This window comes from Amblyomma americanum, chromosome 9, assembly GCF_052857255.1.
Source record: "Amblyomma americanum isolate KBUSLIRL-KWMA chromosome 9, ASM5285725v1, whole genome shotgun sequence".
NCBI lineage: Eukaryota > Metazoa > Arthropoda > Arachnida > Ixodida > Ixodidae > Amblyomma > Amblyomma americanum.
The window spans coordinates 113,134,963-113,158,113 of record NC_135505.1 but is presented as its reverse complement, the minus strand read 5'-3'; the positions used below and the strand labels follow the sequence as shown (position 1 = coordinate 113,158,113).

Here is a 23,151-nt window from a genome sequence, read left to right as displayed (position 1 = left end):
TACTCTAATTACTTCACTTTCTGAGGTATAACGTGAAGAGACAATTTTTAATGCGAAAGCACTATTGGCCTCCTAACTTGGAAAATGCTAGTGTGTGGTAAAGCCTCGCAAGTTAGTCACGTGATACTGTAAAATACGGGAAATCAACGAGACATTTAATGTTTGGCGATAGCTATGCTGTACAACAATAACTGATGGGCACGTTGGTCTGACATGATTTCCAGTGAAACAGCGCAACGGCACAAGGCCAGAGGACAAGAAAGGACGATACACAGCGCTGGTTTGTTGGTTTGTTGTATGCTGGTTTAGTGTAAAGGTCTTCCGATCTATGAATGCTTTCGCATCCACAGCACGTAAGGGCCTTAAGTGTCCACCTTAAATTTTCCTCAATCACGTATTTTAACTAGGGAGTGTAATGCAAGTTTCTTTTAGGTATTGGACTCATCTGATAATGTTCGCAACTTTCTACTCATATTTAAGTGACAGGTCGCTTCTCCGTCAACAAGTGGTGCGATGTCAGTAGATAACTTAGGTACGTTGACGGTTTTGTTGCACAGGCAAAACATTTTTTTGCTGGTTTTCTCGCAGGTTTTTTGGCTGCTGCGGCTGGAAATCAACGCTCAACTCCAAGGCTGGAGGAAACCGTGATGACCATTTTCCAGGCAGTGCAACCGGTCAACCGTCACTCGACGACTGCTGCTTTCTTGGACCAACTGAGTGTTTTCTTACTGGCCATGGCAGGAAGTTGTGCTGCTTGAACGCTACAATAAGTCCTGCAAACAGTCGTCGGTTTACCAGTGTAGGCGGATAAAGATGACTTGAGGACGCTCGTGCTTAATAGCTCGGCTAGGTGCTCATATCAAGGTATCACTCTAGATCAAGCTCAGAAGTGCAGAGAAAGCGTCTGGTTCTGAGTTGAGCCTAACTCTGGCCGGAACTCTTTCCAGGAGAACTGTCCGCGGTTCAGTAAAGAACTTTCACGTGGCCAAAATGTCGCCTTGTATTGCTCCACGGATGCGGTTAGTCCAACTTTCGTCTTCAAAGATGACTATAAAATCCACAACCGTGACTTGAAGTGTCTTTCGAGTGAGGTGTTTAGATGCGCCCGAAGTAAGGTCCGCTGTGCGATTACAAGGTATGATAGACTCTCCTAACCGCGGTCCGCGGTGAGCCTGAAATCTCTGTCGTTCCGCACCTGGACCAAAAGCTAAGACCACGCATATATCGTGCTGCAACATCACACCGGCTGAAGCGCTTTATGATAATCACGTGACAGAAAATTTCTTCGAGGCCTTGTACAAGCAAATTTTGTGGAGGGCTAACACCGTGTCCTAGGTTTCCATTCTGCTATAGATTCATTCGTTGAAAAGGTGCACATAGGTAACTGGCCACGATAGGATCTTGTGCCAGCAGAGATCAAATGTCCGCCTCTTCACTGTGAAATCCTCAGTGATTTGACATCGCTATATTATCTTGGAGGGCGACAGTACTAACGGAATCTATAACCCTGCGAACAACCCATCGCATAAGCTCGGATCACTGTTGGAATCTGCCTAACGCCAATCGCTTCCGTCCCGAAAGCGTAACAGCAGAATTGTTCTCTGTGTTCTACGTGTGAAGGCTGCTCGACTGCCTACTTTTATCATTACGCGGTCCGGCTAGCTTTCGTGATTTGCGAAGCGAAATATATGGTAGCCAAGCCGACAGCTTCGCACTCGTGTGAGCACTTCCAAAGTCGAGGGACTTTAAGAACTCCTGGAGTAACAACAGTCACTAAAACGTGCCTTCAGCGCCTGGTATCTCCACATAGAGCCTGCTGTCGTCACAGGATGTGCTTCAACAGACCACTCAGCGGGACGTGCTACTAAAGGGAGATTTTCTGCTCAAGAAGATAATCCTGTAGAGTTACCCGATCAAACGCATGACTTCGAAGGGTTGTGTGGATGTTTTGTGCATATAGGGGCAATAGCAGGCGAACACTGTGCCCTCAACGGCTGGGCACGACCACTTGCACGTACTGCCAACGAACTGTGTTTGGTGTTTAGCCTTCATTGCTTGGGACAAGTCGGGTGCTTGAGCTGCATGACAAACCCTACCAGTGCACCGATGGAGAACGTTGCCGTGGCCGCCGTGAGCTCTCTGGAGGACAACGCCACCATCCGGGAGTACCTGGAACTGCGTCTCGGGCCTCAGCACATCCTGTTGCCCATCGTGATTCCGCTCACGGTGCTCTACGTAGTGGTGTTCGTGAGCGGCGTCGTGGGCAACGTGACAGTGTGTCTGGTGATAGCGCGTAACTCTCACTTCCAGACGCCCACAAACTACTACCTCTTCTCACTGGCCATCTCGGACCTGCTCATACTCGTCTTTGGTGAGTCTGTCTCGGTTGCCTCTGTTTTTATTTCAGTCCTAGACACGATGCACAAGACGTCCTTGATGCATCAAGGGATATGCATCTAGTCCATCGCCGTCTCAAGTTCTTACAGGAGTCAATTAAGGCTCCGTTTACTGTTGTGTTAACACCCTGGGGCTCAATATGACACCGTGTATTGTAGTTAAGTAGAAGGCTCGCAAAACAGTGTTCCTCACCTCTTACGGATTCTTCACGCGACCTCAGCGCCGGCTGGTGAAGTGAGCGAAAACAAGGATGAGGAAAACCTCACAGGTAATAACACGAACAGTAAAATAGTGGACACTAAATGATCGCTCTGTCAGGATTGTAACACGCTCGTCTTCACCACGGTCTGATTCAGTCAAGGTTTGAGGTTTGTGGCGTAAGCAAGAGGTGAACTCCGCTTCAAGAGGAACAAGAGGAGAACGCCGCTGCTGATTTTCGGCCGCTTAACTCGGCCACTTCCCGCCAACGTGACACTATATATAGTATGGACGCGAGTGTAGCCTTTGCGAGCAGACGCTCTAGCTTTGACAGCGCTGAACTCTAAGTACATGAAATGAAGTATTTGCCAAGGGATCTACGATGGTGTCTGGGCATGACCTTCCAAAGTGGAGAGTTTTTATCACGCGCCTGAGTTTTATGGCTTTGCGGCGTCATCGCGTATTTTGCAGTGTGAAGTTCTGAAAAGCTTTTTGGCCTCTAGAAGCTCTACCAGTGTTATACAAAAGAGCACTGTGTGTTGCATTTATAAGTAGGGCCCCAAGCCTGTTCTCGGAAGGCGAAAGGATAACTTTTTTTGCACTCATCAGTTTATCCCTGCCACACCGTCAACTATAAGCGTAGATTGCCTCGTTCGGCTCTTTCAGAGCCCTAGTACGTCGTATTAGACACAGATTTGCTTGAACGAATGAAGATGTCGGCGGCGGCGTTTACACTTCCTTTCAACTCTGTCGAACGCCCTATACATTTTAGTGTCAATGACCTTTCAAACCTTTGAATAAACGATCAGAAAATAATAGAGCCACTGGACGATCGAGAGTATAAAATAAATAATTAAACCGCAGAGATAGCAGTGTTTGGGAGCGTTAGAAGGACTTAGTACGGTTTCAGTGCAAGATTGTTGCCGGAGTGAATTCTTAGAAGCATGACTCAGCCGTGCAGGTTTAAACTAGAAATCGGAGATAACTTTAACCAGGCGCAAAAGCTTGCGTTCCAAGAAGAAGGCTGTCGTAAGTGGCGGAAAAGTGCCGAGTTGTTCGAATATTTCAGCAAGCTGGACGACGTGGGTTTAATACAAGGTTGCAGCGGTGCTTTTGCAACATATAATTGACATCGTGGCAACATCTGCAATATCTGCAACATGCGTGTGATTGCGTCATCGACATAAAAAATGAAAGTGACTCCTGCTGTGGTTCTTTCGGCGTAGTTTGCGGAAATTTGCGAAGAGAAAAAATGAATCGAACTTTTTTACGTCCGTCGTTTAAAACATACATTGACTTCGCCGCAGTCAAGTGATCGCTTGACAAAATTAGAAAGCCAAGTGCTCATACTTGAGGCCTTGAATCGATTGCGGCATCGATGCCTTCATTTGCCAGAAAGCTTGTCTTGAAAACGTTGGCTTTCCGAGGGCCGTTTTTATTACGCTCGGAGTCGATATCAAAAACAGCAAACAAACAGGTCGATCCTCTCCCGTGCATGACGTGCTTTGTTTTCTTGAATTAATAACATACTTTGTTTGATGCTCTGCATGAGTATCCCAGTTGGTGCCTGTTTATACTCTTTTTTTTTTTACGGATGCGTTTCATTTACCTGTGGTATTTTAGAAATTTTTTCTAACACAAGTGATTCACCGGAGACAGGTACGACTAATGACAACCCTTCCTCAAAGCGTAGTTCGCTTAATGCCACAGGTAGCCATGTCTGGTTGTCTTAGGTAAGGTTATGGTAGCTATAACTCCCATTATCTTAAATATACATTAAGATGAAATTAAAACTTTTTGCGCGTTTCACCAAAAAACTTACTTTGTTATTATGGAAAGATGCAGCAGTAAGCATACCTGTTTAGCGGCCGTTTCGAAACGCGGTAGTGAGCTGCCTTGACCAAGCTGTTGCGCTATTGGTGCGCATTTACCTGAGGGCCAACGTCAGTCTGGTTAAAGCATTTTTCTTTTGCAAGAGCATTAAGCGGTCCCCTAAAAGCTGCCCAACGCTTCACTCCAGCTCGCATGGGGTCAAGGTCTCTGGAAGAGACCTCGAACGAGGTTCTTTCTAATCCTGTCTGTGGAACGTTAAACGCCTCCCATGGCGACACGGAGTGACAGAAAGAAAAGAAAAAATTTCGACAGCACGAAAAACAGGAGAGAAAGGCTGGTTTTATGTCGTACATTCGTGGACGTCGATTTTGCTGTGATTATACTCCTTTGGGTTGACGTCTCCTGCCAGCTCAGAAGAGATGTCTGCAACAAAGCTGTCCGCTCTTTTTACGTGGAGAAACAAAGCGTCTTTAAAAGTTGTGGTTTTCCCGCGAAGAGGCTTCGTGTGACACTTTCCCGACCCCATCGGCGTCGCTAAACGTTTCGAGGCTTGGTCCTTTCGCTTTCTCTGTTTGCTTTTTTTTATCTTCAACTTGATTCTCTCTTGACACGAGCAGTGCTGGTGTTGTTTTTAGGAGCACAGGTTTCTTTGCGTCAGACAGGAGCCGTGTCGTCGCAAGTCCTCCAGGTCGACGTGAAGACAGTGGGCGCTAAGCCAAGTGGAACGTTCAGTGTTCTGGTGAGTCTGAGTCACGGCCCGTAATGAAGGAAGGCGCAGACGAAGTTAAAGAAAGTAGCAGCTGGGAAGATTGCGGAAGCAAGGGCAGGTAGGGCAGGTAGGTGGCGCCATCTCGTGAAGAGAGAACGCGTCTCTCATGCACTTTTCTTCGGTGACTCGCCCCGACGAAATAGTGTTGCAAAATTACCTGAAGGAGAGAAAAGCCGCCAGACAAGCATTCATGGCGGAGGATGGACTCAAGTGTCACGTGACACTCTCCAAGCTTAGTCATAAAAAGGTTGATGGAGAAAGCCGGCCTCACGTGATGGCTGTGGGATGCTTTATTGGCTAGACGGAGCATCGGTCGTCACGTAGGGCCCACTTTTTTTTATTTGGTTCGGAAAGCGTCATGTGATGGCCTCCTTCTGAGACTCCCCCCTCGGATTGAGTTTCTCAAGAGCGCTAAATTAACTACATTACTGCTAAAAATCTGAACGTCGATTTTAGATTGGCTAGTTTTTTTCGGAAAACTTGGCTTTGGTTGCGGAAACATGGCTGCACCCTGAATCAAGCGTTTTTATATCTTTAGCAAAATCATTAAAATGCAATCCGTAATATACCTACAGTGACGGAAACTTTAAAATATACGCACAGGTTCTTCTAAATTTCTGAAGAAAGGACACTTTTTGAAGCTTTGAAACAAGAAAAGTGCTTTGTTTGGAGCTTAATCCGGTCTCGTGCCAATTACACTCGAAAACGAACTTAAAATTCACGCTTCCGTGTATTTACCGCAGAGAATGAACGATCGCAGCGCCAGTTCTTCCCCTAGAGCCGACGGCGCTAAACTCTGCGGCTCCGTCTTTCGGTTTCAGAGGCTGAGGAAGAACGCGACGAAATTGGATAGAAGGCACGTGGTAGTAGTCGTTGGGATGAGAAAACATGTCTTCCACTTAACTTCCGCGCCTCGGCACAAGCAATGATTCGCTGACCGGTAGCGCCATATGTGGTACTTCCTTCCCGGGACAAAAAAGCACAAAATAACAAAGAAAATGGACGAGTAAACCAAGGCACCGTCTATCCTGCTTTGCGCCTCCTTTGTCTTGGTAACCGTTGTTTTGGCTCGCACCACCCTGGAACACACTTCTGTCCGCTGTCAGACACGTGGGGAGTGGGCTACAATTTCCTGGGCATATCACTCTGGGCAACAGTTCGCGGGGAAAAAAAGGAAACAAAAAAGGGCACAAAAGCAGGCTTTACCAGAATTTCTCTCCGGCATTCTCTCGAGTAAGGTTTACTCACATAAGCCCAACGCACTTGTGCCCAAATTTCCGTGCAGAGGACAGACAGAAGACATCCTAACCTGAAGCGAGGAAAAAACGTTTTTGTTCTTATTACTATCACTGCCGCGAATTACTAGGTTCTTTGTAGCGTAGAGTGTGTATGAATGTGGTCAGTAAGAGTAATCTGTGCTAAGCCTACTATTCTTTTTGTCGTAAATACGTGAACGCCTTTTCTGACACGGCTTTCGCAGAGATTGGAACACCCATATTAGCCGTCAGCAAAGATAATTATTAGGTTTCCTTTGTGCCTTGGATGTCGTCTTTAAGCAATCCCACTTGGGAGCGAAACTACTGAATACAATGTTTTGCATACAACAAAAGTTATAAACATAGCCGTGACTCTTTGTTAGTAAGCACTTATCCAATGCTACAACGTGGAAAGAGTCTGCTTGGAGGGAGCAAGAGTTGGGCACATTACGTAATGAAAGGGTGTGCTATCACTGTAATAATGTCTAAAGCTATGAGCTGCATGGGTGTTACGTCGTTAACATTGCGCAAAGCAACGCACAATAAAAAGGAAAACCTTACCTGGCCACTGCTTCCTCGTTTCCTCACTGAGCGCTCATTTCTTTCGCGTTCTTTTGTGTCTCGTCTTGCCTCCTGTGGAAAGATGCCTGGGTGCTTTCTTCTCCAGAAAACTATTGTTTTGTTCGTCTCTTGTTGGATTCTGTACTTGGCGACTTACAGCCACTCATTTGTCTTCGAAGAGGGCCTTTAGCATTTTGCAGCACTGTCATAACAGGCTGTCGGTTCGCTGCGAAGCATTTGGAGCTTTCAGGATGCTTTCAACACGATGCTTTCAGAACCCAAGCGCAGCCATGCCTCTTTGCCATGTGCACTCGCCCTCAAAGCTTTCTGCAACGGAAATTTGTCGAGGCCCACAGCTTTAGATTTTACTAGTGCACTGTGTAATTCTCAGACTTCAGATTATACGGTACGTGTGCATGTATTCTCTCTGCGTGGATGCGCGAAATGGCTGTGACCAAACAAAAATTTCTCGTCAACATTGTCTTGTATGAAAATTTGAGGGTGTTCAGATTTTTCATTGTGCTGTCTAGAGGCCGGTGTGCAGGTTATTTATCATAAACAAAAGAGTAGTGTCTCCCTAGGCTCCTTGATCTCTTCAAACTTGTTGAGGGAAGCTTTGTCTCCAGGGGCTATTATCTAAGTGGGACGAAGACAGCCGCTAAGTTCATTAGAATGAAACTGTATAGTCTATAGAGTCTGTGTTCATGTTCTAGCGACCACTGGATGCAGAATTTTGGTTCAGCCAATAATTTTGCAGCGTTTCTATCATCTGGACTTCCTGGGAGGTACGCGGCTTTGCCTTCGTTGTATCGTTTCGTTTTGATTAGATTTGATTGGTTTTGACTCGATTGCATTGGTGTCATAATCAAGAGGTCCAGCGCCCCCTCTTGGCCAATGAATATACTATACAGGTATGGCTGGCAGTATGCTCTGGATAATTGTGTCCGTGTGGTGACTTGATATAGATGAGCCATGGAATTAATACTGTCTGAGAGGGAATGGTCGGCGTTTACGAAAGAGTCGCCTAAGATAAAGGAATTTCGAAACTTTAGGAGATACCACTCACAAATAAATCACAGGATGGTTTCCACTGTGCAACGCGAGATTCAGCGACAGGCGTTAAGATATTTGTATTTCATTATAAAATGAGGCAGAGAATATGAGAGCGACTTGATATCTGTATAGTTATACAGCGCTCTTTTAGTTGTCCTCGCATACTGGTTCTTCGACTAGCTCTCCTATACAGTCGGCTGCTTTAGGTGCTTGGCGCCATTACCTTGACCCTCTCCTCGGGCGGCGCGTCGCAGATGGATCGTGCTACAGTCCTCCACTCTCGTCGTACCCTCCTCCTTCTAAACACATTCTGGATGGTTCCCGTGGTAACCACCCTTCGGTCATGCCTTCCTACCCTCTCTTTATACCGGCCTCCTTCCACAGTAACCACTCTCTGGTTGGTTCTGGTGGTAACCACCCACTGGTTACGCATTCCTCCGGCCTCGTCACATCCTCCTTCTTCCGCGGTGACTACCCTTTGAGCGGTTTTCATGACGACGCATTCAGCGGTTACGCCGACTACTACTACTACTGCACGGACGCGAAACCCAGGGACGGGAGATTACCAGCTGTCGCTGTAAAATGAGTATCAAGACGTTTCTTAGGGTACCTAGAGTGAATAGACACCTTTAGCATATCATGTACCGTGTTACCGTTACCGTGACCGGAGTACCGGGGGCCCGCGCGCCGTCACTGCGCATGCGCTGATCGCCTAGAGGCCGCCAGATGGCGCCAGGTACCCGGCAGCTGCGCACAAGCTTTCCTCATTGGGACCAATCAGCGTATGCTTACTGCCGGTGGGCGGGATTCCTGTACTCCGGTAACACGGTAACGGTAACACGGTACACGGTATGCTAAAGGTGTCTAATAATAATGCCACATTAAATTGTGTTGCAAGTGAACGTGAAAATGCGTTATTTGAGACTGCAAAAACTTCGTTTTCGTGAAATGACGGGGCAACACAGCGCCAAATTTAAACTGATGTATTTCTTCACTTTGATCGTGGTATTATGGGAATTTTCCAGAATTTCGGCGCTGTTTTGTTGCAGGACAGGGTGGTTGTAAAAGTAGACATCTAAGTCACGAGCTCTTGCGATTGCCGGCATTATTTTGGAAAAAAATTCAAGACTTCCACAAAAGCTACACTTCTTACGGTCACAAGATTTGAAAAATGTTACTTTTAAATTCAAGGAATTCGATCCCGTTTGCCTGAAGCGGGACAATCTAAAAGCGTCTGTTCGCTGACCAGAACGTAACCTCAAACTTCCGGAACAGTGAGTACCATTTCTCAGGTTCACAAACAGCAGCCATTTTCTCAATCTTTAAACCCCCGGCCTCATTCAATTCACCTTCTTCGGAGTCCGGTTTCACCTCCACGTTTTTAATTTACTTTTAGCAACCGCGTTTCTTTTTAGTGTTTACAGTTTACTTGTTTAGTCCAACACCAGATTTTATCAGAACCCTTTCAATGCATTCCTTCTTCAGCTATCCTTTCTTTATTCTCATCTATGCTTGTTTACACAGCCTTCTTCGCGTTGGTGCAGCTAGTGTTAGGCTTAAAGAGGAAAGCCATGGGCAGCAGTATCGACAAAGCCCAAAGTGATTGTGAAACAGTTTGGTTGGCGCTTACACCGGCGTGAAGTTTTTTCTGTTTTGGAACCAAACCTGCAAGAATAAAAAACAAACAGGAAAAATAAACAGATCTTGAAAAGTGAAGCGATAATATTGTTTTCTATACGCTGCCTCAACTACCTCTACCTGTCTTAACGTCCTGTGCGCCAGTGCGATCTCGTTTTTCACCCTGAAAAATCCTCTCAGCTTACCTTCCGGGACAGTCGAACTCTGGGCGTGGTGGCCCGTTGATAAAATGCCGCTTGGACAGCAAGCGATTGCCCAGTCGCTGGCGGGGGTCACGCAATAATATATTTCAACCGCGCAGAAAGCAGTCGCGACGCATATAAGAACAGAGAGTGTGGCGAAGTATTTTGCGGTCCTTCGTAGCGGTTGCCACTGCGACATTTTCGAGTAGTATGAATAGCGTTTTCGTCGTCTATTCTTTTCCTGGAACTTCTGTTGAAAGTCTTGCATGAATAGCTGGTCTTTAGGGTATCCACTCGTTTCCTGAGAAATTGTTTTTATTTTTTAAATATTTGCGTAAACGTGCTAGATTCGGTGAAAAATATATAAAAAATTTAGGCAGCATCTCATTGCAAGCCGCCGCGGTGGCTGAGTGGTTGTGGCGCTCGGCTGCTGGCCCGAAAGACGCGGGTTCGATCCCGGCCGCGGCGGTCGAATTTCGATGGAGGCGAAATTCTAGAGGCCCATATACTGTGCGATGTCAGTGCACGTTAAAGAACCCCAGGTGGTCGAAATTTCCGGAGCCCTTCACTACGGCGTCCTTCATAGCCTGAGTCGCTTTGGGACGTTAAACCCTCATAAGCCAAACCATCCCATTGCATTGCGTGTTGAGAATACGATGGCATTAAAGCCTTAAGTCCACCCAGCCTGCTTTTCCACCTCAGGCATTGCTGTTCGCCGCATACGCTGAGCCTGTGCAGCCGCCGATACTCCATCTTCAGCGACCTACAGTCTTTGTCAGAAGATTAGAGCCCAGCGGATTGGCTTTTGTGCCACACTGTGTGGCTTGTAATTTCTCACCAGTGTTCTATATCTCCTGACGGTAAGAAGATATCGGGTCTTGTCCCCTCCAATTAATAGGACTTCCACAAATGCTACAGGAGTAATAATAATTGGTTTTTTGGGGAAAGGAAATGGCGCAGTATCTGTCTCATATATCGTTGGACACCTGAACCGCGCCGTAAGGGAAGGGATAAAGGATGGAGTGAAAGATAAAGGAAGGAAGAGGCGCCCGTAGTGGAGGGCTCCGGAATAATTTCGACCACCTGGGGATCTTTAACGTGCACTGACATCGCACAGCACACGGGCGCCTTAGCGTTTTGCCTCCATAAAAACGTAGCCGCCGCGGTCGGGTTCGAACCCGGGAACTCCACAAAATACGGCTTCGAAGCAAACCCCCCGGACTATAAACTTTTGACGAACACTGTACTTCCGTGGCCGCCCTCTCCGCTTAAGGAGATCTTTTACTACGGTAGGCACACGTGACGTTGATAATGGCTCCATTCAAGCGGGATACGCGGAACTGTCTAGACACGTCTGAACACAACCAAGGCCACCTGCCAACTGCCACTTTCCAAATGCTCCACACGCCTGCCAGCACACCTTCCGACTCATGTTCCAACTCGACCATATCCTATGGTCTTATGACGTTCCACATCCGTCGACAAGTCGGCTATCAATAAATAAATATGTTTCATTGTTTCTTGATCTTAAATTGTTGATCAATTGTTCTTGATTGTTTGCTTGTTCCTGAGGTCGTTTTTGTTGTTTCCAGAATTTATGTATTGTGTGCCCACCCCTGCGAAGGTCTTGTAAAAGATCGCAGTATCAATAAATAAATAAATAAATAAAATAAAATGTTATGATAGACAACGCCGGACGCCACCGCGGTTTTTTCTCCGACGAGGATATTAGTGTTATTCACCTAATTACTAACCTTTTGTACCCTAGTGTATTCAGAATTTCAGGTTTTCAACTCAGTACGAGCGTCGTGTCAATTTCTTATCTCACAAATACAAAGCACATTGATTAACACCGACAGCTTCCTATAGTGCGCGGTCTCCGTGGACATACGCCACTTCTTTCAACCTCCTACGTCGTGAATAAGGCGGTAGGGTCTTAACGTAGTTGAACTGATTAGGCTTGCGAAAGCATGTGATGATGCTTCGCCTCTTCTTTCTGGCGTCTGCATGTGCACGCAAGCTCTTCGTCTTTCGCAGCCTCCGAACTCACCCGAATTCCTCCGAACTAACCCGAGCTTACACGAGTTACTCCGAAGCTTCACATCAGATTTTTGGTTGAGTTTGACCCCGTTAAATAGCTCTCATGAAGGACGTTACCTTTGGCAAATTGGTCTATGTCCACAATGTGTCATTCGTTGTCACGTTACACCTCAGGCGGGCTCAAGAGATTTCTCGTTCGTTGGGGTTGTAGTTCCTCCTCCAGTGCTGGTAAATCCTTACGAAGGGCTGAGGAAAAGTCGGACAGTTCTTATACTAGAGTAGATGCGTTATCCTGAGTAAATTAGGCTGTAAATGTGTTAACACTAAAGACTACCGCGACCACCATGCGCTCAAAGTCAGAGTGCTGTCGTAGGCTGACGAATACATAAGAGACACGCTGGTCAGGAATTGGACAGTGTCGGGAATGGGTCTCACATTGTTACGTGGCAGCCGTGGGCTGGAAACGGGTGCCCTCATGAAAGAGGGGAGCGCTCTTTGGTGCCGCTCTGCAGCGAGGAGAGCGAAAACGAGTTTAAGATTTCTGCCTTTCACTGCACACATATGTTACCGAGAAGACGGATGAATCAGTGAGGTCAGCAAAACCCTCCCTGATATGTCATACTAAAGGACGCAGCCTTGTTCCTCCTGCCCCTTTTCTAACATGAAAGACCTCTATACGTCATGAACTTGCGCACAAATAAAACGCCGAAAGCTCCTATGTACTCAACGGGCTGGAGTCCAAGCGGTCTATAGAACGTCTGGCTTCAGCACGAGAGGCGGGTGCTTTCGAGCCACTGCGTAGAGATGCCATGATGCACTCCAGGTTGTTCGCGGTGCTCGCCGAGTGAGTTACAGTTTGTCCGCGTGGCCGACGTCTCCATCCGAACAGGATGGGTCCTCCTAGAGGGGCCGCCTATTTGCGGTCAGTGAACGAATGAGCGTCGAGGCGGGTTGCACACAGTTCACTTTCTGAAGTCTGTGAGGACTACTGCAACTAATTTTTGCTCACGCTACCGGGTGCACTATTCACGCGTGTACGACAGCCCGAAGACGTGTTTGTCTATTGCTGACGGACCTGGTGGACCTTTAAGCGACCTTAAAAGTGGAATACGATAGTATGCAGAAAACCAAAGCAATGTTCAACAGTTCAGCACGGGAACAGCAGTTCACAATTGGTAGCGATGTGCTGGAAACGGTAAAGTAATATGTCTATTGCGGAAGGTGGCTGGTTCAAAACCCACCGCCGGCCACCCACCGGTAAAAATGGATACAAGCGTCCCCCGGCCTGGCGCCCGGCTTCTTCACGGGTATGTGCTCGGAAGAGGCTCCACAAACCCCGCTGCACCCTACGGGGGACAAAACCAGTTTCGAATACTCAGCCTGCAAAGGTGATTCATGATTCAGATGAGAGATTCAGTTGATCTTCTGGTTTCCCAGTTCGATGAAGTTTAAACGAGTTCACTCTACGAGAGTTCAGCAGATGAGAGTCTCAGTCTTCGAAGGGAGTTCGGCATGCTGCGCCATCATAAAAAGGGCCACAAATGGGCTTCTCCCGCACGAGGCTGGTTTAACGTTGCTTGACGGCGGAACTTATCTCTGACCCGTCAAGGCAATTGTGGTCAAGACCCTAGCGGTCACTACCGCTCTTGCAGGTAGTGATCGCTGATCCGGATCATCGGAGGGAAATAACTAGAAGAATAAGAATGGGGTGGAGCGCATGTGGCAGGTTCTCTCGGATCATGAATAGCAGTTTACCAATCTCCCCCAAGAGAAAAGTACGAAACCGCTGTATCTTACCTGTACTCACCTGCGGGGCAGAAACGTGTAGGTTAACGAAAAGGGTCCAGCTCAAGTTAATGAAAACGCAGCCAGCCATGGAAAGAAAAATGATAGGTGTAACGTTAAGAGACCGGAAGCGGGCAGAGTGAGTGAGAGAACAAATGCTGTTTAATGACGTCCTAGCCGAAATCAAGAGGAACAAATGGGCTTGGGCGGGGCATGTAATGCGAAGGCAAGGCAACCGCTGGTCCTTAAGGGTAACGGGGTGGGTTCCCAGAGAAAGTAAGCGTAGCAGGGGGCGGCAGAAAGTAAGGTGGCTGGATGAGATTAGGAAGTTTGTAGGCATAGGTGAGCGCGGCTGCTAATGGGCAGGATTAATTGGAGATACATGGGAGAGGCCTTTGCCCTGCAGTGGGCGTAGTCAGGCTGATGATGATGATGATGATGATGCCGCTTCTGTTGCACCGTCTGCGTGTGTTTTCGTCTGTTTCTTTGCAATTGTCTGTCCATCAACCGCCATATTCAGGCTGTTAGCTGCAGTAACGCACCCACTATGCTGTGACGGCGTGAACATTTGGATATGTCACATTGTTTTGTAATTTTTGATTTCGATTCTTTACAATCTTTGTTGAACTCAAGCACTTAATTTACTTACCATTTTATTGGTTCCTTACAGGTCATATGAACTTGTGACGTCATACTTCTCTCGACCAATCTGCAAATTTCGTAACACCGGAGGGCCCCTTGTTGCGCCTGACGTGTACTATAATGGTATCTAGGTTACTATCTAGAAAGTAGGTTTGCCACAACCTGGTGGGCAGGTTGCGATGGCGTCACATGGTGACCTCTCTCGATTAATCATTAATTTAAGCGCCACCTGCCGTGCTGGGCAGGCTGCTTACGAACCGGTGGCCAAACTGCCACCAGACACGGTGAGCAGGTTATGATGACGCCACAGGGTGGCGTGACCTCTTCCTACTATTTAGGATGGCCCATTAGAGCCGGTTGTGATGACATCACAAGGTCACGTTATATCTCTTGCGCAGTCATTTAATTTCGTGGTATATTTTTGTCCACCATGAAATTCAAACTCGTGAAATTGACGATGATGCCTTGTGCATCGTGACTTTGTGTTCCCCGATATGAAATAGACTGCCAAATAGTCAAGCCCCACAAATCAATATATGTGCCTAATATCACTGCCGTTAGTTAATGAGCACATCCTGTGGCGGCGACGTATGTGTTTCATTTTCTACTTTCCTGGCTATGAAAGCTAGGTTTTCTTTTTAATTTAGCCTCTTTGCCGTCAGAATGCTGTAATCAATATATGTTGTCAGCTTACATTTGTTATTTCTGCTTCCTTAACCCTTACAAGTTCACGTACAGCTGTTTACATGCCGAACTCGCACATTGTTTTTTAGATTGTACTGTGTGGCTGTTTACATCTTTGTGCTACTGTGCATATTATGCGAAGTTACAGTCAGAATAGACTGGTATAACGCGTGAATATGATTTAATTGCGTCTCCAAGCGTTCGCTCACTCCACCCATGGTTATGTACAAAATAGTATCTGCATCCATGAGACCATCGGCAGAGAGAGGACAGGAAGGTAAGATTCTTGATAACAAAAAAATTGGCGGTATTTAGCTCCGGTTAAACTTGGAGTGACGCGATAGCTACAGCTGGCCGAGTGGAACTTGCTCTGTTGAATTGCGAAATCAAGTCTTTCGCCGCTCCGTTTTGCTGGGCGTTCCTTCTTCATCTTCGTCCCACACAGCTGTGGCAACTCGGTTTCGCCGGCGCGCCGCGCCGCCGGCAGCAGCAGCTGCTCCGCACCACGTGGCTGGTCACGTGAGCAACCACGTGACAAACCACGTGATCAGCCACGGCGCCGCGCCGCCGGCAGCTTCTCCGCACCACAGGACCAACCACGTGACTGGGTGGCGGCGCAGCCACAGGGTGGAGGCTCCGCCACCGCCACGGTGCCGCCGCGCTGAAGGCTCGAAATGCTACCGTAATGTAGCTATCGGTACAAAAGGAATGGTTGAGGGACAGCCTCAGTTCTCTATAGCCAACGTTATGGCCAGAGGACTTGTCTTCGTCTTTACTGCCTCCATAAAATATTACCTGATTCCCTAAAGCCATGTCTATAAGCTTATATACCTTTGTGTAACACTAAGCACGACGTGTGAAGGGTGCTGTGTACTGCTCTGAAAAGATTAAATGAGTCTCGGGTGAGCTGGCAGGGCACCGTTCATCGCAGCTGGCAGTATCCGTCTGGTAGAAAAAAACTTTTAGCAGCCTTAATTAAGCATCATAATCATCATCATTATCAGCTTAGCTGCGTACTCTGTCGGAGAAAGGCGCTTCTTAGTGAGCTGCACCTAATACGGCCCTCTGCAAGCTGTGGTCACCTTATCTCCTTAAATTTCCTAACGTCGCGCCCATCTTACAACATGCAAACCACTGCTACGTTTGCTTTCTCTTATAATCCACTCCGTTTCCCAAGAGACTACCGGTAATGTGCTCTCCGTGTTGTATGCCTAGCTGCTAATTTAATTTCCACGTCTTTCTCCTAATTAAGAGTTCCTCCCAGTCTCATTCAGAGTTTTAGGCGGTTTGCTGTGTCACTTAGCCTTGTAGGCTGCATGCTGTTCTCGTCGAAAGATGAATTGTGTTTTCCAGCGCTTTGATACGACGCGGAGACTTAGCGAAACTCGTCGGATGGTAACAGTTGAAGCGTGAATGTTTCAATGCTAACGTTCGGACAACTCCAACGAGGGTACCGGCTACTGCGGCAGAACCACGGCAGAGGGATCGTTCGTTGACAGCTATTGATCGCATACCGAACAGCTGCAGCAGAATTGGTTGTTCACAAACTATTTGTTGAATGTCTGGGTCGCAGCTTGTGTGTTGAGTGCTGCCTTGGCTTGCCAATTTCGTCGCTCCGCTTCTGCCTCGGCGGCTTTAACTGCTCTGGTCCTGGCGTCTATTTCGATTCGACCTGGATTGCAGTGGCTCGAACTGCAGGGTGTTTCTTACATCGCTTTGCTGATGCCTCCGTGGCGCTTAAGGCAGGTTTTTGTTTTAATTTACGGGAAGAATAAAGGAGTGGTTCGTGCTGCAAAGCGGTTCCGGCTACTCCTTTCCAGCAATTCATACAGCATTCTCTTGGTCCGGCGATATACAGTTAAATCTAGCACAACCAGAAACATTACGCAGCATATAAAATAAAATACAAGCGTCCAGAGAAGTAACATTAAGGAGCGAATAAAAACGCCGTGAATGTTAAGAGAACAGTACACAATACAATGTAGATAAGAGATATGAATAAACACGGACAGAAGAACAAGAAATAAGCTTGATTTGCGATGTACACCGCAAAAGTAAATAACAACTCTATTGAAGCACTCACTCACAAAAACAAAGAAAAAAGAACAAAATAAGTTTGCAACAAACACAGCAAAAGCAAATAACAGATATTTAAGCACTCACTCAGAGAGACGTAAGAGCTCAGCATTGACTCCAGTTCTACTAGACTAATATTTCCCAAGGATGCTGTTTTGGCGAGCGCGGCGTTTTCACGCTAGGTCTGGAATTGGTTTACTGTGATCATACGATATAGTTAATATTTTACACAGTGTGGTTTGTACGTATATCACGCGTTCAGCGCTTTTCGGACCCGCTTGCGCTAATATACAAATCCAAGTTCTCGAATTTTCCTCCCGGAGGTTTTTTGACAAATCTGACTTATTGAAACTCGCAGTAGAAGGAATCGGCTATATAAAGCTTGCCTAACATGCCCCAGCAGATATCAGGAATAGCCTTGTTTGCGAGAACTTTATCGAAATCAGCGAATCTCATTTGACGGCCGAGCAGAGAGCATCGTCATCCTTGAATTTTCTCTTAGTACCGGACTGCTCAAAAGCTGTTTGGTGTCTGTTTGTCCAAGAACCGAATGCTTTTCATTATTTATCTGGAAGCACTTCGGCGTACAGAATAGTGAAGGAGCACTGAATTCTGTTTGTCTTGAAAGTATCTTGTCCTGGTTTCTATTTTTTTTTGTCTAATATTGATTACACAGAGATCATCTGGCGAAACTCCTGGAACCTAGCCGGTGTTCTCAGTACCGGCCTACTGAAAAACTGTTTGGTGTCTGTTTGTCCTAGCAGTAAATGTTTTTCATTATTTACCTGGAAAGCCTTAAGTACATAGAATCGGGAAGGAGCACTGGATTCTTTGTTTGTTTTGGGAGTATCTTGTTTTTTCTTTTTTTGGTTGCGCAGAGATCATTCGGCAAAGTTCCCGGAAACTAGTCGGAGTTCTCAGTATCGGACTGCTCAAAAGCTGTTTGATGTCGGTTTGTCCGTGCACTAAATATTTTTCATTAATGTATTTATATCAAGCACTGAAGTACACAAAATCGTGAAGGAGAACTGAATTCTTTGTTTGTCTTGGGAGTATCTTGTCCTGGTTACTGTTTTTGTCTGTTACTGGTAACACGCGAATCGTCCGGAAAAACTCCAGGAAGCAAACCAAGTCTGGGTCAGTTTGCAGAATTGAGGTACTTCGATTCTGTTCTTGAAAGCAGCTTCGGACTACTTTATACACAAAATACTGCGCTTAGAACAATCTGCACAGACGATTTCTCTGTCATACGCATTCTGCGCAGGAGGAAATCTCGCTTTTCCAATAACGCGTTCAGTCACGCCACTCGCGATTTAGAAGAGAAAAAAAAAACCAAAGGAATAATAAAGCACGGGTAACGAGGGAGCGGGATTTAGCGAATGCGCCTTGCGATAAAGTGGTCGGGTCTGTTCGGAAGGTTTATCCCACTTATATTGCGTAATTACGGAGAAACCGCTCTCACATACGCGCGACGAATTACAACCATCGCGGGAATGTTACGATTGCTTGTTTTGAGTAATGGACTCCACATGGAGAAAGCGTAGGATGTGATCAAAACGCAGGATGGCGTGCGCGCTCGTGGGCGATTACGTACGAGTTGCTCGTAAACGTTTTTCCTCTTACTTTGATCACCGCCCTAAACCATAATCGAGCACGCCCCAAGTTCCTTCAACGGACACAGTGTATCTGCAAGGAGACGCGAAAGTTGTGTGCATCACTGCGTACGCTCAGCAGTGGTTACTGAAACATGAAAATGCTCATATAAAATAGCATTGAGATGCTCAGGGTACGCATCATCGTCATAATCATAATCATCATCATCATCATCCTAATCGCCTGCGCCATTATCACAAGCCGAGTTGCATCCATGTGCAGGGTTCAACATACTCGGCCCACTATGCACGAGATGTTTAGCCAGAGGCACTCGCGTTCGATGAATGGATAGTAAAGGGGCTATATAGTGTACATGCGATAAGGGATGGTGGTGCATATTGTAAATTGCACCTTTGCCTGCAATACTTTGCGCTCATCGTAATAAAAAGAAGTATCGACGTTCTGTATCTGCAATAAATTTAATTCTCTTTTGCTTCTCTAAATTTTTTATCTCACTGTAGTGTTAGACATTCGTAATTATAGCTCGCGAATGGCGCGCAGATGGAGAATAAGGGACTTCACAAGATACAGCGCCTTGCTGGCGATGTTTAGTTGCTAGTTACAGCGTCTCAAACATTCAACAAGCACCGGGCAACTCAGCGTTGTTTTTTTTAATAGAGAGACATGATCATGCGGCTTTCCTGTGCATCTTTTCCTAATAAAAAATGCCAATTGTTTCTGGGTTAATCTACATGAATAGGTGCAGGTGCCTGCAAAAATCAGTGTTTAGATTAAATTATCTTCCTAAGAACGCAGCCGCCGCCTTGGAGTTTTACGTGACGAACCTTTCTGTGTATGTTTGGCTTAAGTAGTCCTATGTAGTTCTGTGTGGTTATGCGTTATGAAAGTATAGGGAATGAACTATGCGCCTATATACAACCAATTGGCCATAAAAGCAACTATGTTATATGCCAGCAATTCTAGAGGGCATTTTGGAAAATTTAAGCCGCAGAAATATGAAAATAGTCAGGACTTCTACCGACCGGGTCGATAATGACGTAGAGACTCGGTTTGGTAGAGGCCCATTCCGACTCACCAGCACCTCTCCCTTGCGTCAGACCCGATCTAATCACCGCCCAATTTGCGTGGCTTTATCCCGAAGTCCACACCCGGCTAATTGGTTTCTCGGCTGCTGAAATTAGATCGCCTTCGAGTCTCTGGTGGCACACATCTCATCCTATACGAATAAAGATTGAGCGAGTCCTGCTGAGCTGTTAAGAACACTCAACTCTGCTTAAATATTGAAGAATGGTTCGGCTGATAAACTTTCGAAAAGCTTTACTTAGATACTTTTTAATTAAATATTTAAATAAACTACCTTTTCATGTCTAAAGACAGAAAAGTATACAGTAGATGTATTTTGTAACAAGCCTTTTCTCCGTTCAGTCTCTTGCGGCTTCGCGATTTGTCAATCTCTATTTGATACTAGAGTGTGGGAGTGACATTGGTCACTGCAAATCCTTACGTCACACGCTGTAGGTACAAGTGATAGTGATGGTGGTGAGGGAAAATTAATCATCCTAGGTAAGATTCATTACGAACCGCAGAGCCACACGTACGCACTACGCATGCGCAAAGGAACACGACTGGCGTGAGTGACTAAATTGCCTTTCAGCCGGCAAAGACTCCTGCTCAAAGCTTTCCGAAAAGGTGGAAAAGCTAAGGATTAAGAATGCATAAAATAAAAAAAAGGTTTATGCGTTAGCCATACTCGGCCATGACAGAGGCAGTCAAGATCATGACCTAGAAATAAGGACGTAGGCTGCATCTCTTCCAAATGTCTTGCGCCCATTTCGTCATTGTCTTGAATGTAATGATTAAATCTTATGAATTCAAGTAATAATAATAATAATAATTGGTTTTGGGGGAAAAGAAATGGCGCAGTCTCACATATCGGCGGACACCTGAACTGCGCCGTAAGGGAATGGGGTAAACGAGGGAGTGAAAGAAGAAAGGAAGAAAGATGTGCCGTAGTGGAGGGCTCCGGAATAATTTCGACCACCTCCTGGGGATCTTTAACGTGCCCTGACATCGCACAGCACACGGGCGCCTTAGCGTTTTGCCTCCATAAAAACGCAGCCGCCGCGGTCGGGTTCGGACCCGGGAACTCCGGATCAGTGGACGAGCGCCCTAACCGCTGAGCCACCGCGGCGGGTCAATTCAAGTAATGATATTAAACGGTTTTCGTAGTACAGCGTTTAATTCAAGTAATGATAGCAAACGCTGTACTACGAAACCTCTTCCCGTGACGACTATCCTGGCAACTGTCATCGGTTTTTGTCCGCATGCTGTTGCTTCCATTTCACGACTAATGGCAGTTCTTGTTGGTAAGCTAAAGAGGTATTCGTGACTTTCAAGCCTAAAGACGTATCTTGTGATAGGCTTGCTGCCAGTTAATATACCACCGGTTTTTATAGACTTCTTCATAAAGAGGCCTCGTTGAGAAGATGTGTGAACAGTCACCTGTTCTAGGCAGTTATGGTGCTGCGCGGCGAATCACTGGTTTTATTTTCCCATTAAAAAGCCAATTGTCAAAGAGAATCTTTTAAATCTCGTTTTTGAAGCAAACCTATCAAAATTATGTAGTCAGCTCCGGATTTTAGCCAGAGAATACTGAACTCTATGCGCCACGTGCTCGAAAGACAATCACAAAGACAAAGAAAACAAAATGGACCGAGTAAGTTAGGGCAACTGAAATACACTTAGGTGGTGGAGCAAGCTGTATGCTTTTTTTTTCTTAAGGTACATCTTTCACGTGCGTGTATTGATCTTTTGGAGGATGGCGCTAAGGAGTAATAACGCTGTCCGTACGGGCTGAAAACGCCATTAAAGCTCAACTCGAGCGTAAATAGATTAAAATGAAACGCAAAGGAATAAAGCGAAGGATGTGGGAAAAATTTTTATTGGCAGGAAACTCGAGTGAGTGATACGAGAACAAAGAGGTGAACTTAAGCTCTCCTAGACGTAGACAGTATAAAAGCCCGTAATAATCCAGCTATGCAGGGGAGCAGGTAATTTGGCGTGGTCGGTTAAAGTGCCCGTAAAAACTTTAGACCGCGCGGGCGTTCGATCAGCTCTTTGGGGTGCTGGGAGTTCCCGCAGCTTTATGCTATTTTTAGCGCTTTGTTGAGGAGGCGTTGCCAGGTCATAAAACGGCCCCTGAAAGTGGTCACCATAGACGCGTGTAGGAACTTTATTCGCAGAACTCTTCTTGTACGTGGATGCTGGCTCGTTTTAACCGTGGTGCTCGTTTTTGGCAATGAATTTCATAGAAGTTCAATGAGTGCGTTAGACGAAAGGTGGTAGTAAGAAGCGTGTCATGTACCGTGTTTATTTCAATATAAGTGAACGCCCTTTTCCTAGGATGCCGGTTGAGAAGAATGGACAGTAGGGTGATATGTAAATTTCGTCAATCAATTTATGCCTGCCATCAACAGACCTATTACATCCGTCGTAGTTTAAATGGTAGTTTCGTGATCTCTACTTAAAGCTGCCTATGATATATCTCTGCGAATCTCCCCTAGTATCATCTTCCCGCCCAACTCACTACATTATCCGGCTCTTTCCTCACATTTTCGTTCCTCAATTTCCCCACTCCTGATCTTTTCCTCAGTGACCCTAACGGACCATTGCTTATGTGCTCCCTGCATCGCATATCCTGCTCCGGTTCATCTAGTCTTTTTTGTCCGAGAAATACTTAACTTGAGTTCACGCCTAAAATATTCACCCGCTGCATTTTCCTTCGGAGTAGCGAAAGTCAGTTGTTGACAGGGAGCGGGAAACTAGGCTACGTTCAGATATGGGTAGTTCTCGAGTGAATGAGGTATAGTGCCTCTGTTACAATATGTAGCTCAAACCAGGAACGGCTCCTAAAACTAACGGCGCAGCTTTAGTGAAGAACCGTTGCGATGCTCGGGTTAACACGGCCCGGTACACCTTACTCGCTAACCGGATACTAAGTGGGATGAAGCAGTCGCGTCGAGTCACGTTAATTACCCCGGCGTATAGTTAGGTCACTCTAGGCTGGCTTAATGATAATTTTCGCACGCGAGGTCTGAAAGTGTGGAACGTTAGGCTTCCGACAGGCCTTCCTTCCGGCATGAAGGGTTGAGCGCTGTTATACAAGCGTCCTCTCCTCAGGGTCGCACGTGTTCATAAATTCAGCCAGCTTGGAGACGGCAGTTCTACCGTATTTCTCGGCGGATAGCCCGCCTCACTTCCGCGTTTAGTTATCCACAGTTCTCTGTTGAAACATTCTATATGACGATTTGCATAATTCCGTAGTTTTTTTTTTTCCACGGCTAATATGGAATTCTTAGTGTATTCCGCGTTTTTCGGATGAACCATACGGAACATACGGAATCTCTAATGAACACGCGGGCAG

The 23,151-nt window shown here is 46.3% G+C and overlaps 1 protein-coding gene across 1 annotated transcript in view; it reads left to right on the top strand.

Moving 5' to 3' along the window:
- The window catches only part of LOC144104110 (neuropeptides capa receptor-like), a 297,938-nt gene that overhangs the window by 89,805 nt on the left and 184,982 nt on the right, over nucleotides 1-23,151 (top strand). The window contains exon 2 of the mRNA XM_077636922.1: nucleotides 589-2,371. Within this exon, the coding sequence (XP_077493048.1) occupies nucleotides 2,083-2,371 (289 nt within the window). The 5' untranslated portion in view covers nucleotides 589-2,082. The remainder of the gene's footprint in view (nucleotides 1-588; nucleotides 2,372-23,151) is intronic.